The following is a 17,455-nucleotide window of genomic DNA, read 5'->3' on the forward strand; positions in this document are numbered from 1 at the left end:
ATATATATATATATATATATATATATATATTACTAAACAATTATTAAATGGCAAAAAAAATTTTGAAATAATTTGCAAAATATTTTGAACTTTATGAAGACTAATTATTTTAAATCATTTTTAGAATTAAGAAGCTCGTCAATTAGTTTCTATCGGGGAGGGTCAAAATTTGGGTGTCAACAATTGTCCCTCATTTTACTTGGATTGATGCAAGCAATTCAAGAAAAATGAAATTGACCAATCCAATTTTGACCGACCATATATTTTTCCTTAAGAAAGGATTTGAGTAGGACTTCAGGAATTATGGCCGAACCCCGGAAATAGGTTTCCTCCATATCTTAGGCTACATGAAAATTCAGGCCACTTGTAGTTCGATACGGTAGATTTAACACACAATTTTGAAAGAATTCAAAAGTTATCGCGACGGATTATGAGGGGACTGCAATGCCTAAAAGTAAGATTTAAGATCGCATGTTGGAATACAACTGAGTTTTCGACATTAGTAATCATGTTGTTTGTAGTTCGACTCAATCCGGTTGAGAAGGAAATCTGTTATGCTAGATAACCTTTGGTTTTGGATGAGTGACAAATTAAGTCGAGTATGAAAAAGAGGTGTGTAATCTCTTACTCATGAATGTGGTGCATTTCACTTCAATAATTAAGAACTTACACGGAAATAATTTTCAAAAATCATGGTGCACTGTCACCCAGATTGGAAACTTGCTTCCGGTAGATCAAAATTTTTTTGGTGTGGAACTGAAACTAACAAAAGCTGAAGAAAAACTCACATGCCTTCTAATAGGGGTGTGGTTTGATTGTGGTGGAAGTCTCTCCTCTGCTCGCGTCCGAAGAGTTTGACATTCCTCTTTGGATGGGTCCCAGTTCGCTGCTAAGAGAAAGCTCCACGTTGTGCTGCATCCTTTTTGATGTTGTCCGCACCTGTGGTTTTTTGGAGAATTCATCCTTTCGGATACTCTCGACAAAGACTAAGATAAAAACTCATCATCTTAAAAATGCAATTCAAATGGGAGATAGCGTCTTTTACCTTGTTGACACTTAATTGTTCTCCTCGACATTTGACGTCAACTCAATCGGTTTGACGTAAAGCAAATAAAGCTTATTTCTTATGCTTCCAATATTATCTTCAATATACTCTTGATTTGATGTGAAAATAAGTAAATGTTGATGCAGTGTGCTAGTATTTCTCTTGATGTCATCTTCGATGCTCTTCTTGATGTGTACTTTTATCAAAATAAAAGAATGTTGTTGATGCCGATGGATAAATATTTCTCTTGAGATGCACGATTTCCTTTTCTGGCAGTTCCTACCTTCTTGCGGGGCATGAATATCTTCCACCGATAAGTAAATTTCATCGAGGTGTGAAATCTTTCCACGATGCATAACTTTCTGCGAGGCATGAAATCCTCTCGTGATGCATAAATTTCGACGACGCATGGAATCTTCTCGTGATACATAAATTTCTGCGAGGTATGAAATCTTCTCGCGATGCATAAATTTCAACGAGGCATGGAATCTTCTCGTGATGCATAAATTTCTACGAGGTATGAAATCTTCTCGCAATGCATTAATTTCTGCAAGGTATGAATCTTCTCGCTATGCATAAATTTTAATGACGCATGGAATCCTCTCGTGATGCATAAATTTTGACAAAACATGGAATCTTCTCGTGACACATCATAAATTTCTGCGAGGTATGAAATCTTCTCGCGATGCTTGGATATTAACTGGTGATGCATGAATCAATCGCGATGCATGGATATTGAATCACGATGCATGATCTTCCGCGATGGATGGATATTGACTTGCGATACATGAATATAGACTCACGATGCATGGTCTTCTGTGATGCATGAATATTGACTCGCGATGCATGAATATTGACTCGCGATGCATGGTCTTCCGTGATGCATGAATAATCATATTGCCTCCAACGATGATAATGGTAAAACGACTTCCGGATAGTATATCGTCTTGATCGATAATAAAATAACTGACCCCTCCGGGTAATTCATAGTATCATATCAGACATTATGATGCAAATGACATCTTTTACGGAACCCGTAAACTCTTCCTTAAGATTTTTGCTTGATTCACCTTCAAATCTAGCTGGACGTACTTTATAATTTTTATGTTGTTGGAAATTGATTGAAATAAACAATTCATATTCTCAAGTCCCCGACATAAGAGATATAAGATGCTTCCTGCTTCTAGGGAAACTATTGATTTTCGGATAGTTTTCTCCTCCTTTGACTTCTTCATATTCATCCATCGGAAGAATTTGCTGATTTCAGAGCAAAGCTATAAATATGCGTCAACAAAAAATTTGTCAGGTTTAAAAACAAACTTATATGTGTCGATTTCATCAGTTATCTGCACTTTGTCCTGCTATCTTCGGTTGATTTCCCGATCTCCCGACTCTTGATAGATGAGACAAAATATTTTATGCCAAAACAAATGAAACGTAAAAGGGAAAATTTAAGAAAAATAAATTTTTGAGAAATAGTATCTGAAGAAAAAGTCACTGCCAAGTCACTCCGGACTTGAAGATGACCCATGCTGAAATTTTGAGGCCATCCTCAAATTTTTCTGTCCCAGTTAACTGTCGTGCTTATCTTTCCACTGTAACTGAGTAAATCGCAAATTTTTTGAGATCTTCTCAAAAATTCTATCCCAGTTGCAAATCTCAAAATTTCTTCAGCCTTGACTTGCTAAGGAAGCATCTTCTCGAGAATTTTAGAGCCCCTCTCAAAAATTCTGTCCCAGTTTCTATTGTAAATAGGAATATAATTCTTACGGGAGATATGACCGAACCCTTGTGGTGCCTACGTATCCTGTTGAGGCAGGAATCAGATCAAACGTAGATCCTCCTCAAAGGGTAACAATAATAAAAGATATAAAAAAACGACTGATGCTTACATAGGCCGCCTACGTATCTCTTTCTTGAGAATTCAGGTCGAACGTAGTTCAAATACATAGAAATATTAGAAAGGATAAAATGGGGTGACCGAGGCCGACATAGGCCGCCTACTTATCTCATTCTTGAGAATTCATGTCGAACATATTTCATAACAAAGAGGAATAAATATTTAAGCAAAACAAATACAAGCAAACAGAATGATTACAAGTAGATAACAAAAATGCGAACCTATGCTTTACACATAGTATCTCTTGACGGCGTCTGAGTTGATAGGTTTAGGCCATACGGTGGCATCCATCTCCGAGAGGACCAAAGCACCTCCAGATAATACTTTGCGAACCATGTAAGGACCTTGCCAATTTGGCACGAATTTTTCTTTGTATTCGTGTTGATGCGGAAAAATGCCCTTAAGAACCAACTGACCAACTTTGAAAATTCTGGTTCTTACTCTCTTGTGAAAAGCACGAATCATTCTCTGTCAATGCAACTGACCATGACAAACAGTGACCATTCTCTTCTCGTCAATCAAAGTTAACTGATCGATTCTCTTTCTAACCCATTAAGCATTACTCAACTCAGCTTCTTGGATGATTCTCAATGAAGGTGTCTCAACTTCAGCAGGTATGACTGCCTCTGTTCCACATACTAGTAAGTACGGAGTAGATCCAGTCGATGTTCTAACGGTCATTCGATAACCCAATAAAGCATATGGATACATCTCATTCAAACCTCGGTGATTGTCAACCATTTTCCTCAGAATCTTCTTGATGTTCTTATTGGCAGCCTCCACAGCTCCGTTCATTTGAGGGCGATAAGCAGTTGAGATTCTGTGAGTAATCTTGAATTGGTCACATACACCTCTCATCAAGTGACTGTTAAGATTTGCACCATTATCAGTAACGATGGATTCTGGTACTCCAAACCTGCATATCAAATTGTTGCAAACAAAATCAGCCACAACTTTCTTGGTTACCGACTTGTAAGAAGCTACTTCCACCCACTTCGTGAAATAAACAATAGCAACCAAAATAAATTTGTGTCCATTTGAAGCGTATTGCTCTATCGGGCCGATAACATCCATACCCCAAGCTACAAATAACCAAGGTGAACTCATAACATTAAGTTCGTGAGATGGCACTCGGATCAAATCGCCATGCACTTGACATTTATGACATTTTTGCACAAACTTGCTACAATCATTCTCTATACTCATCCAAAGTGATCCCATTCATATGGGTGCCACAAACTCCACCATGTATCTGTTCAATAGGTTTTGCAACTTCAACAGCATCGACACATCTGAGAAGACCCAAATCTGGAGTCCTTCTATAAAGTATTTCCCCACATAGAAAGAAATTGAGAGCCATATGGCGTATCTACTTCTTCTGGTTTGATGTAGCATCTTCACGATAAGTTCCAGACACCAAATACTTCTTTATATCAAAATACCAAGGCAAACCGTATAGTTCTGCTTCAACATGGGAACAATGGACTGGATGTTCTTTCAACTATATATCCAGAGGATCCATATAATATGTATCCGGATGTTTAATCATCGAAGAAATGGTTGAAAGAGCATTGGCCAATTCATTCTGTATACTGGTAGTATGTCTAAACTCGATCTTACAAAATATTTTGCACAACTTCTGCACATACTGTACGTAAGGTATAATCTTAGGGTTCTTCACAGCCCATTCTCCTTGAACTTGTTGAATCAAAAGATCTAAATCTCCAATAACCAACAACTCCTAGACATTTATGTCGATGGCCATTTTCAAACCAAGAATACAAGCTTCATTTTCGGCAATGTTGTTCGTGTAATTGAATCGGAGCTTAGCTGCCATTGGATAGTGCTGACAAGATTTTTACACTAAGAATGCTCCAATACCTTAACCTTGATGATTTGCCGCTCCATCAAAGATTAATATCCAACATGGATACGGTTCAGAAATATCTTCACCCACAAATGACACTTTTTCATCATGAAAATAAGTTTTAAGTGGTTCATACTCTTTATCAACGGGATTTTCTGCAAGATCATCAGCCAAAGCCTGTGCTTTTATCACCTTCTGAGTGACATGCACAATATCAAACTCACTTAACAACATTTTCCACTGAACTAATTTTCCGGTTGGCATCGCCTTCTGGAAGATATACTTCAGCGGGTCCATTCTGGAAATTAGGTATGTAGTATAAGAAGACAGATAATGTCTCAATTTCTGGGCAAGCCAAGTCAAAGCACAATACGTTCTCTCCAATAGAGTATAACGAGACTCATATGGGGGAAACTTCTTTCTTATATAATAAATGGCTCGCTCCTTCTTCCCTGTTTCATCATGCTGCCCAAGCACGCATTCGAATGCGCTATCTAAGACGGACATATATAGCAACAGGGGGCTCCTTTCTCGCAGAGGAACCAATACCGGTGGATTGGACAAATAGTTCTTAATAGCATCGAAAGCAGTCTGACACTCTTCAGTCCACTTTGTCGGAGCGTCTTTCTTCAATAGCTTGAAGATAGTCTCACATACCACGGTTGATTGAGCTATGAACCGACAGATATAATTCAACCTTCCTATGAAACTCATCACCTCTTTTCTCGTCTTTTGTGGAGGTAACTCTTGAATTTCTTTAATCTTGGAAGGATCGAGCTCAATACCTCTTCTGCTGAATATAAATCCCAACAACTTGCCGGCTGGTACTCCAAAAGCAGATTTAGCGGGATTCAACTTCAAGTTATACCGACGCAGACGATCAAAGAACTTCTTCAAATGTGTCAAGTGGTCCGAACTCTCGTGGGACTTGATTATGACATCATCCACATAAACCTCAATCTCATTATGAATCATGTCATGAAATATGGTTGTTATAGCCCTCATATAGGTAGCACCAGCATTCTTGAGGCCAAATGGCATTACCCTGTAATGATATACACCCCAAGGTGTAATAAACGCTGTCCTTTCAGCATCTTCCTCGTCCATCAGAATCTGATGATAACCTGCTTAACAGTCCACAAAGGACTACATTTCATGTTTAGCGTAGTTTTCAATCAAAATATGGATGTTCATCAATGGAAAATTATCCTTTGGGCTAGCTTTGTTGAGATCCCTGTAACCGACATAAATTATGATCTGTCCATCGTTCTTGGCGATCGAAAAAACGTTGGCCAACCATGTCGGGTATTAAGTAACTTCTACCAGCCGAGACTCAATATGTTTGGTAATCTCCTCTTTAATTTTCAGACTAAACTCGGCTTGAACTTCCGAGCCTTCTGTTTCACTAGAAAAAACCCAGATTGATCAGCAACTTGTGAGACATCACATCGGTACTCAGCCCTAACATGTCGATGACTTCCTACACGAACACATCAATGTACTCGACGAGTAAATGAATTAGGCATTTTATTTGAGCTTTATTCAAGTGAATGCTCATCTTAACTTCTTTAATGCACTCTGGGTCTCCCAGATTTACCATATCTGTTTCCTCTAGATTCGCTTATGCTAGTTTTCAAACTACCTAAATTCTTTGGAGACATACTCTTGTTCCTCACTTTCTTATTCGTAATCATCAACCTCGTCATCTCCTGCCTTATTTTGTTCATTCAGCTCGTGACATGACATGACATTGGCAGGTTTAAAACTTATATTTCTGAAACCATAAATAAAAAAAGTTAGAAAATCAAAGTATAACAAATGAATAAATAAATAAATTTTAAAAACCAAGAGGCTTTCATTCAAATAGAAAAAAAATACAAACATTGGGCATGGCATAGGTCCATGTTGCCTTCTTTGAACATCACGATGGAAATTCAAAAATTCAAAACAGAGAATGCAAAATGGTGGGTCTCGGGCCTCTTCCGAACTACCACCAATTTTAATATGCATGAAACGATGCCCTTCTATCAAGGAGTTAGGGGGATCGGGATGGTCATAGAGGTCCAGAACTGCAGCATCTCTCCTGGCTCAGCATCACGAAATCCCGTCAGCTCGAACTCTTCTTCAATTATAGCATCCATTTCTTCAAATAGGCCACAGATTCCTTCCTTTAGGTCCTCGTGCTCGGCATAGTCACGGACTGGGAAGGATTGATATAGTTGAGGGATTGGCTTGGACAACGCTTGATCCTTCTTCTTCTTTGTCTTCTCATCCTCATGTGTGGGGATGTACCCCAAGCCATACCTTGCTCCTTTGACGGGAACTTGAATGGTCTCAACAATTCCTTGGGAATTCCTTCCCAATTCGAAACCTGGTTCAAATCAACTTTGCAACATCACAGTAGAAATCATCTTATACACAGAAGGTATGAGAGGCTGTGGGGACAATTCTTCATCGGTCGCATTTACAAGCTCCACCGTGTAGAAATCAGTACCTCGAGATACTTCATCGATAATCGATGACTGTCTTCCAGAGTGACTACATTCGCCATGAATGACTAGCTCTTAGTTCTTCCAAATGAGATTCATCATCTATTAAAGTGTAGAAGGCACAACACCATCCATGTGAATAAAAGGCCTTACAAGAGAAAGGTTATAGGTGGTATCGATGTCCAAGATTTTAAATTGTGCACTGAATTCTGACACACCCATTTGGATGATCAGATTCACCGCTCCCAACGTATCTCTCTAAACACCATCAAAGGATCTTACATTGACTTGGTATTGCTCAAGTTTTCCCAAGTAAAACCTTAACTGCCTCAACGTCGACAACGGGCAAATATTCCGACCAGATCCATAATCTACTAAGACGCGATTGAAAATCTTTCCACGACAAACGACAGTGATATGCAGTGCCTTGATGTGGGACCTCCCTTCAAAAGGTAACTCGTCATTGCAAAAGCTGATTCGATACCCTCGAATAACCTGGTGGATCATAGCGGCCACATTATCGCTTCTTATGCCCGCGGGTACATACGTATCATCGAGAGCCTTCATCAAAGCCTGCCTATGTGATTGAGAACTCATCAGCAGGGACCATACAGAGATCGTGGATGGAGTCTTCTCTAATTGCTTGACAATAGAATAATCTTTCGACTGCATTCTTCTCCAAAACTCCTCTTCCTCACCCTCGCTTATTGTCCTTTTAGCTTGATCCTTCTTTTGACCTCAGAGATAAGCTCCTCAGGAGTATAACATCTTCCGGATCGGGTCGTACCTTGTGTAGCGGCAGTTTCAATCACAAATTTTGGCTTAGTAAGAGTTTTTGATGGCACCAAGGCAACAACCTTTGCGGGTGTCAAGATAATGAACTCTTTCTTCTCTTTGATGCTCAAGGCAGATACAGCCTTTTCCAACTCGGCACGAATGATTGGAGTTATCACTTTCGTCCCACACTAATCATCATCTCTTTCTAACATGCTAACGTTGCCGCTTCCATGATTCGACAATGGATTTGTATTGACATTAAGTGCAGCTGATTGGAGAGAAACCACCTCTTGGTCGATAAAATCCTGAATCTTATGCTTGAGGTTGATGCAGTCCTCGGTATCTTGCCCAACACTGTTGGAATGATAAGCACATCTCTGATATGGCCTATAGAATTTTTAATCAATATCCACGGGTTTGGGCCCCACTGGGTGGATATATCCGGTTGCATCCACTCGCTCGTACAACTTTTTTTGGCTTTCTGCGAGCGAGGTGAAACTTCTTGAAGGCTTCTTCTTGAATTTGGCTCGGGGAGGATCATAACTGCCTTGTTGGCGAGGAGGCATCTGTTGATAACTTCTGGTATTTGGACGGGGAGCTTGGCTTCTAGGATATGGATTTGTTTGGTAGTTTGGCGATGGAGCTTGGTAATTCGGAGGTGGATTTTGGTATATTGGAGCTTGGACTTGATAAATAGGAGGGGGTGCTCGGTAGATCGACTGTACGTTAACACATTTGGGAGCGACACCCTGGTAGGGAGATGGAATTTGGTAGGGTGGAGGATGATTTGGGTAAATGGGAGATTGATTTTGGTAATTCGAGGGTAGACTTTGGTATAGTGGAGCTTGGACGTTTGGATAAGTTGAGGTAGCATTCTGATGAATTGGAGGATTATTGGGATGACTAGCTTCCATGTAGCAAGCTTGGTAGGAATTTGGGGAAGGCCGAGAACGACCTTGGGAATATGAAGAGCTTTTGGGGTTTTCCTTCCCACATATGAAACAACAGTGATTTCATCTCTTTTCTTCTTCAACGTTTCTGATGATCTGGATGATGCAGCAACAGGGTCTATCTTTCCCGTTTCAACCCATCTTCGATAGTCTTACAAAGATTGACTATCTTGGAAAATTTTGCTCCTACGGCAACAGAATTCGATCATAAACTCAAGCTCTTGCACCCGCACGAACACTTTTACAATTTCCTTTTCAGACATGGGCGGTTTAACCCTTGCTGCTTCTTTTCTCCACCTGTAGGCAAACTCCCTATTCATATTGGTTGATTTTTGCTTTATCTTTTCAAAAGAGTATCGATCTGGAACAATTTCAATGTTGTAAGAGAATCGATCGATAAAATCTTTGGCCAATGCATTCCAACTGGGCCATTGCCTGGTTTCATGCTAGGTGAACCATTCAAGAGCTTCTCCACACAAGCTTCGGCTGAAGAGCCGCATCAATAGAGCTTAATCCCTACCAACTCAAATGTGTTGGTCGCAGTAGGCTCAAGTGAGCCATAGGATTCCCCACTCCTCCAAAAGTATCAAATTTTGGGATTATGAACCCTTCTAGAAGTTTCAAATTTGGATGAATACATAAGTCTTGATAACTAAGTTCGACGGCATCAGGGACGCATTGGAGCTCTTTCATGGCTTTCTTGATCTCTTATTTTATGTCGACCTTTGCCTCTTCCTTTGCCCTCTACTCCCTTTCATGTTCATCATAATGGTCCAGCTCATATCCGTGCACATCATGCTCGGTAGGGATGGGAATTTGGAAAGTGGTACTTTTGAGTAAGGGTGGAGCTACAGAGGGACTCTGGGCTGTTTGGGCGGTTTGATAATTCTGTGGGTAAGTCTGCGGATTGGTATTCTGATTTAAGCGGTGGTGGGGTGTTTGTGGATTTAAAGTATTTTGGTTTTGATTTTGCGGTGGTGGAGCGGTTTGATGGTGGGGGTATTTTGAGGATGGGGTGACATATGGGAGTGTTTATTTTGAAGAGAAGGTGGAGTTTGGTAGGATGCAGAATCATATTGGGGATTTTGGGTAGTCAGATCTATAACCGATGGATTCTGAGCAGGTGTAGATGTTTGGTTCTGGGTTGGATCCATATTTGAGGAAGTGAATGTAGATTGGAGGTCTCCCATCAGCAGCGTTAGATGCAAATCCTGGCGGAGGCAGATCCTGTCTACTTTGCATTTGAACTCTCATTCATGCAATCTGTTGCATCAGCTACAGAATAAACTCATTATGGTCTTCTATGGTGGGTTGAGCAACCACAATATCAGTAAGACTTACTTCTTCATTATTATCCCCCATAACGCTCTTCCCTTTGTCTGAGCATTGTCTAGGGGAGGAATCTGTGGGACCTTTTGTTGTGATGAAATAAGGATGATCTGCCTGCTTTGATCGACACAAATAAGTTTCAAAGTAACTCAGAAGGAAGACAACTTAAAGGCGGATTTGTTATTGCCGATTCAGAATACAAAATGCATAGTATCACACAGAGAGCATATAAACACAGAAATTGCTTTGTTTGAGGATATCTTCAACTCACGAGTAAGGACAGCAACACATTTTAACAAGCAGGATTTTGCTTGTTTTAGTTTTGACACTGTATTAGAAAGGCTAAATCACGTTGATCTACGGTCTTCTTGCAGTAGCGCTTTGACGTCCGTCGATCTGGCCTTCGTATCTTCTCGTAACATGAAGGGGGAGAATGAAAATTTTAAAAGATAGGGGCCGGGCTGGAGAGGCTGCCTACATATCTCACAAGGAGAATTCAAGCCCAACGTAGTTCGAGTACAAAAGAGAATATTTTCATTCATTCATTTGTTGGGATTCCAAGGAAATGGGCAAACAACAAAGACTAATGACTCCATCTCAGTCATTTTCTTCTCTTCGTCATCTTCATCTTAGCCACAGGGAATGGTCTCAACTTGAATCTTTCCCATGCCGATGAGGGATTTGAGGTCGTGATGAAAATCAAGACACTTTTCAATGTTGTGGTTTGTGGCGTGATGATGATAGGAACAACGCTTTCGGATTTCATGCTGAAGAGAATATTGCATGTCCACATTCTTGTAGTAAGGGGTAAATACGTCATTCTGAACAAAATCTGGGTAAATTTCGCTCATTTATTTTTTTAAAGGTGTGAATGAGCAATGAAAGAATCTGGTTCCCTCTCTGACTGGTATGTCAAGACGTGGTTCATCGCATGCAAGGATGACGCCGTCACCCCAAGTATTAGGAGTACTATCCTACTGAATAAGTAACATACTGCGTTTTTAAACCCAATACACTTCTCTATTGTATGTCCTTTCTTCCTAGGATGACATTCACATGTCTTGCGGAGATCTCCTAATACCGCTTGGGATGACGCTTTCTTAACAGGTACTAATAGACCCCTAGACCGATAGCGTTCAAAAATGAGAGCGCACCAGATGACCTCTATCTTCTTCCGGCCTTCGTGCGAATGTGCCTCGAGAGGACTTTTTCTATCTCCGTTTGCCAGACGTCCCTAGAAAGAAGGTGGGCGGGCAAGTAACTCCTCATAACTTTCCTCTTCATAACTTTCATCATTGATCTCATGTTCGGGGCTCTCAGTAGGAAATAGTGATTCGTACTGATGCTTTCTTTTGTCCATAGCGGCGATTTTGCCTTTCCTGAGACAGTAGAGTAATGTTTAGGATTTGAAGATGAGGTTTGTCTTTTGAGTGAGAGACTTAAGTTTCAAAAAGTTTTGGTCGGACGTTTGTGATAGTGACTTCTGTATATATTTTGGGAATATCTGGAAAAGAGTGGGTTTCCAATATCATCATTCATAGCACATAAACAATTAAACACACATATCGCGTCCTAAAACATACAGGGGGACCCTTTTGTGCCAAGGGTATACCTAGCACGTTTGAACGATGTACGCATGAATTTGAACCATATAAACAATTCCTCCCAAAAATAAATTTCACCAGTAAATAATAACGTTCACAAAGGGGAAATAAAGGATAAAATATTAAGGACAAAACCCACGCAGGGGCTATTTGGAAGTGCAATAAAGACAGGCCCATACAGGGGTTCAAAGTAACGTAAATACACAAAAAAAAAACCATGCAGGGGGAAGTCCACTATGCTGCTTCGGATGGTCCTGCTCCGTCGCCGTCCCCCTGAGTCTTGTACTGTGCAAACATATATCATAGCATTAGCAAGAATCCTTCACCCAGGCGTCCTTTGTCTTTCAAGCTTTCGTATCGCATCTTCTCGATTTTCTCTTCGACCCAGGTATCGAAATCTTCATAACCACACCTCAGTCGTTCAACCTCTTGAGTCACCCTCTCAAGAGTATCTTGGTTCTCGATAAACTTAGCGTACACCTCTTGGGCTTCTTTCTTTACCTCTTGTAGCTCGGCCACTGCTTTGGCTTCTTTGTCCGTTAAGCTGCGAAAGCTATGCAGGGTTTGGGAGGAGAAGTTTTGTATGTCCTTCTTTATCCATTCTTTCAGACGCGTCGTGCACTCTATCATGTCCAATATCGTATACATAAGCGCCATAGTACGCTTATTTGGGTACATTTTCTCTTCTCTAACTATCGCAAGACTCGAAAGGGTGCATAAGGGAGATTTCCCCGAATAACTAGGAGAGAAAGCACAATCTGTCTGCAGCTCTCCACGACCACTTCTTTGGAGATAAAATGGTCAAGCATCCATTGGCGATCCTCTTCTCTCAATTCGACAAAATCTGAGCCCATCTATCCCTTGTTCTCCGATTGTCCATATTCGTCCAGTACAACATGTCATTCAAATCTTTAAGGGTGTTCTTGTTGTCAAGAGTATGCAGCTCCTAAGTCCCAGCACCCTTCGATAAATGGCTGAGGATCCACCATTGAAGGAGCAAGTTGCATCCTTGGAAGTATTGATGCCCCTCTTTGCATTTTCCCAGGGCTCGATACATATCGTATAGGATGACCGGAGCTATAGGATAGTACTTTGTTGTCCCTTGATTCTCATACCCTTTGAACAAAGTATTCGCGAGTGTTATAACTCGGGTATTGATGCTTAGATTTGGGCCATGAGGGAAGACTATTGTTCCCAACAATGCCACAGCAAATGCTTGAAGACGAATCTCGTTTCATTCTCTGTAAGAGACCTTGAACTCTCGGTTGTAAGTGGAGTAGAAGCTTGCATGTCCAAATCGGATATAAAGATCTCTGAATGCGACATGGGATTCTTGACACCAGTAGGCAAAGTCTTTTCCCAACCCGAACCAATCTGCAGTATTTTCTACAAATGTCTTATTAGGGATAAAGATGTCTTCTTGTTTTCTCGCTTTCCTTTCAATCCCAGTACCTACTATGTCTATACAGTCTCTGATCTCCTCCAATGTTGGGGTAATTTTGGCGGTTCCAAATTGAAACACCATTCTTTGGCTATCCCAATATCCCGTAAGGACCTTAATCAGTTCTGGAAAATCGTTCATGTTGCTTAATTCTGTTAGAGCACCTACATATTTGTTGAGGGTTCTTCTTTGATCCCCTTCTAGATTATTATACCACATCATGAGTTGAGGTGGCACTGGTATGACCATGTCAAACTTTGGAAAACGGTCCATATCTACAAAACAGAAGCTAGTTAGGTTTACCCGCCCCAAATTAATTTTCACATGTACATCATTCAAATGTAAAATAATATGATGTGTCGTGAGGTCGAAGATCTTAGACAAGATTTTGGCTGTTCTCTACTAATACACCTTGGGTATTAAGTCGTCTTAGGCTAATGCTTAATCTTGGTTTTGTTTTCGCTCTAGCTTAGGCTTACCAGAATAGTTTTCAAGTTGAAGGTTATCCGAGTCGGACAAACATCGGGATGAAGCTACCAAACAACGTCGGATGACCGCATTCCAACTATTTCTTTGATACTTCTAAATGAAATTTTGTGTATTTCTGAAGAAAGTCATGGAAAGCCACGTAACTTTCGTTTTCCTAATGCATACTATTTGCCGATTTCCGGAAATATGCCATGAAAATGAAACAATTTATAATAATAAAGTAAATAATTAAGCAATTATAGCTAAATAATGTTAGTTTTAAGGTTAGAATCCTCCAAAATCCCCAGCAGAGTCGCCATTTCTATTTATTCGGAAAACAAAAATATTTGTTTTGAAAAGTTTTCAACTTTTTAGAGTCGCCACTTAATTTTGAGAATTAAGAAAGGGTTCGGGGATTCCTATTGTATTTTAGGAAGGTGTTTAAGACACCTAAAATACCCGTTAAATACGGTTACCCGACAAGTAACTTAGTTTGGCTGAATCTTGATTTAACTTGAATTAAAAAATGTTTAGAATGGTAGAGAGATAGAATACTAAATAATTATCTAAGTGATTTATTTACAAAATTATTAATAATTAAGGCGTTTGCGGGGATTTGGATTTTTTAAGTTTAAAACTAATGACAATCAAGCAACAAATGATCAAAATAATTAAAGAGGGAGAGAGAGAGAGAGAGAGGAAGAGAGATTTGGATCCAAATCCAGGTTTTCTGTCCGCCTTGACCGGAAATTTGACCCACATCTTTTGGGTTTTTGACAAATTTGACTTTTTGGGATTTCGACCAATTTTTTTATACCTTTCATAGAATAAACATACAATAATAAAAAATAATCATTCAGAAAATAAAAGAGACAAGGGCTTAGGCCCCAAAATACAAAACGATAAAAATGAAAAACATAATAAAGGGGGGGGGGGCTGATAAAGTATAAGTCTTCAACACTTCCTATTCGCTTCGAGTTTCGCCACTCCAAGATCTGTACACCTCATTTTATGGGCTCAACTCGAGCAACATGAGGTTCAGGGGCCTCCATGTCCCCTTTGGAAATGCGGAGTTAGAGTCCATGAGGACTTGGTCAGATTTCACATGCAACGAGAAAAAAAATAGTATACAAAATAGATGATGAACCAATAAACATTAAAAATTAAAAAAAGGCCTTAACTGGTACAAGCTTTACCTTCATACTAAAGCATGAACAACAGATAACTCTATTGATCAAAATAAAATATTAAAAAAAAGAAGGGAGAATCCCCTTTAAAACATTAAAATATGACAAATGGCTTGCGACAACAAATAAGGAAAGCATACAAAATCAGACTTAATAAAAAAATATCATCTAATCACAATTTAAGAAATTTGTTGCACATCTGCTAGAAATCAAAGTTGGGAGCAGATTTTCCTATTTCGGTTGACTAACAAAGCTGCATGATAAACTAGGCCACTAACATTTCATGCCGAACCGATGAGACAATTAGCATTGGAATGATATGACCGCAAAACCCTAACTCAAAAGGAAAATTATACTCCACGAAATTTCTTCTTGAAAAATTTGAGATATTTGCACAATGATCAGATTACTAAATCCCCAAAGTTATCATCAAGTAGTCACTTTATCCATACATATATAATGAACTTTTGTGATAAAGACAGAGGAGCCAACATAGAGAACTTGGGACGACAAAAAAAAACTCTATCTTTTAGGACTTTGGTAGGCAACCGAGAAAAAATTATATCGCAGCATTAGAGTTGTATATTTACCGAATAATATGTCAAAATTTTTACAAGGAAAGATGACTAACAAAGACATCATTAAACTAAGTGAAACATATTATCAGAACTAAATGGATCATTTAACACGGTAGCTAACTCGAAGAGCTCTCAGACTCGAACAACATCATGAAAAGTTACGACCTGAACAACAACACACACTATGCTTGAGAAAAGTATAAACGGAATAATACAGACCAAACAACAACTCACAAAGAAGGCTTAAAAAGTAAGAGAACGAAGCAAAACTCAAATACAGTAGAAGAGCTACGCCACTACAAGATACATGACAAAAAAAACTTAGATTGACAGTACAAAGAGATCATGGGATCACCCATTTACGTATATATCGCATTAGAACGAATCATAGAATCAAACACGAAATAGCAAATCAGTCTCCAAAATTAGAGATTTTCCAATACCAATAGTTAGGAACAAAAGAGTCGATGGAGAAAGTGTATTTGGACAGAGAAGTATCACCTACTTTCGGGTAGAGAACGGAATAAATGAACAGGAGGTGACCACCACGAGAACCCAAACAACGAGCACCAGTTGAGAACATAAGCAAACTATCGCACTCAACACATAAAGAAAAGTGTTCTTCCTCCGTTTTCTTTGTTACGTGTTTTTGTATCTTAGGCTATCTCCCTGAAAAGTTATAAGTATTTTCTTTTCCCGACATTAGAATAAAAACTCTAACTAATTTTTCCAGTAATCTCCTTCTTTTCTTATTCAAAACCCCCAAAACATTCTCCGTTCTTAAAAGAAACTCTCAAAAAAATACCCAAGAAATCGCCCTCTAAAGAACAGAAAGAGACCTTATATAGGTGGAGAAATTAGGTCAGCAAATCTAAATTCGGTTCGGGTTCAAAGCCCATCTAAATCAAATTTGAATTCTTTTCCCTTAATAAAGCAAAATCTATTTATGAAAATCTGCACCATTCTGGAAACGGAAAGTGGGACGGATGGTTGAGATGAAGACTGACGTCCTTGGTAGCTACGTGGCTCGATCTCAGGCCACAAGGACAGAATAGCGTGCTGGCGAGGATGAAATCGCAGGTTTGCCATGGCCAAAAGCACTGTACATGGTAGTATGAGGTTGCCGAAAGACACGTTGGGGGCGAGAGGGGTTTCATCTGGTACGCGCGCCACTACCCGCACCATTTCGAATTATCGTGTATCAATGGCTTCACCGCTTCAAAAATAAATTAGGGAGGTCGAGGGAAATTGAGCCTTGTTGCCCACGCGTTTGGAAGGGTCGCTGAGTTTTGCTATTGTACGAACTGACTTTTCTCTTTTGGGAAGAAGACAAGGTGGGTTGGGTCGGGTTAGGAGTTGTGTATCAGATTGATGTTAGGTTAGAGGATGAATAGGTGGGCTGGATGTTATTGGGCTGAGGGAATGAAATGGGAGAGTATTGGGCTACTGGAAATAATTGGGGAAGGCCCAAAACAATTTCTTGTGAGAAAAAATCTAATTACGAAGAGAAGCCCACATAAATTTCTAATTACAACTAAATCGCAATTGATTGATTTAATCACTAAAAGGGTGAGTTTATATACATTAATTAGAGAGCTTCCTAAAGTCAACAGAATAAAATAGTCGCCTTCATTATAAAATGACTAATCCAAAACGGTTAACTCTTATGTGACTAAAATAAAATAGTAAAATATTTTAAGAATAAAATAAAATCTTTTGAGAATGATTTTTGAATAATCAAGATAAGCTAATTATACACATAATAGTAATAATAATAAAAATATATGTGCATATATATATATATATATATATATATATAT

The 17,455-nt window shown here is 39.3% G+C and overlaps 2 protein-coding genes, 1 long non-coding RNA gene and 1 pseudogene across 3 annotated transcripts in view; 1 reads left to right on the forward strand and 3 right to left on the reverse strand.

Annotated features, from left to right (window-relative positions):
• LOC114078275 overlaps positions 1 to 1,448 on the forward strand; it is a 16,757-nt gene extending 15,309 nt beyond the window's left edge. The window contains exon 3 of the long non-coding RNA XR_003579859.1: positions 1,322 to 1,448. This is a non-coding gene — a long non-coding RNA (uncharacterized LOC114078275). The remainder of the gene's footprint in view (positions 1 to 1,321) is intronic.
• A 2,049-nt stretch (positions 1,449 to 3,497) lies between these two features.
• LOC114078426 (uncharacterized protein K02A2.6-like) lies at positions 3,498 to 4,305 on the reverse strand. Its single transcript, XM_027919288.1, has 2 exons — positions 4,148 to 4,305; positions 3,498 to 3,861 (listed from the first exon to the last, which is right to left on the reverse strand). Exons 1-2 carry the CDS (start codon positions 4,303 to 4,305, stop codon positions 3,498 to 3,500), a joined length of 522 nt encoding a protein of 173 aa, XP_027775089.1.
• Positions 4,306 to 8,476: 4,171 nt separating this feature from the next.
• On the reverse strand, positions 8,477 to 8,992 carry LOC107027641 (extensin-2-like). Its single transcript, XM_015228748.1, has one exon. It carries the CDS (start codon positions 8,990 to 8,992, stop codon positions 8,477 to 8,479), a length of 516 nt encoding a protein of 171 aa, XP_015084234.1.
• A 1,966-nt stretch (positions 8,993 to 10,958) lies between these two features.
• Positions 10,959 to 12,618, reverse strand: LOC107027643 (annotated as a pseudogene).
• Positions 12,619 to 17,455: the final 4,837 nt, after the last annotated feature.

This window comes from Solanum pennellii, chromosome 8, assembly GCF_001406875.1.
Source record: "Solanum pennellii chromosome 8, SPENNV200".
In the NCBI taxonomy this organism is placed as follows: domain Eukaryota; kingdom Viridiplantae; phylum Streptophyta; class Magnoliopsida; order Solanales; family Solanaceae; genus Solanum; species Solanum pennellii.

Coding starts and splice junctions, on each gene's coding strand:
- LOC114078426 (XM_027919288.1), bottom strand. CDS start 4,305: ATGGCTCTCAATTTCTTTCTATGTGGGGAAATACTTTATAGAAGGACT. Junction 3,862..4,147: donor AATGGGATCACTTTGGATGA/GTATAGAGAATG, acceptor TTTGATATGCAG/GTTTGGAGTACCAGAATCCA.
- LOC107027641 (XM_015228748.1), bottom strand. CDS start 8,992: ATGGAAGCTAGTCATCCCAATAATCCTCCAATTCATCAGAATGCTACC.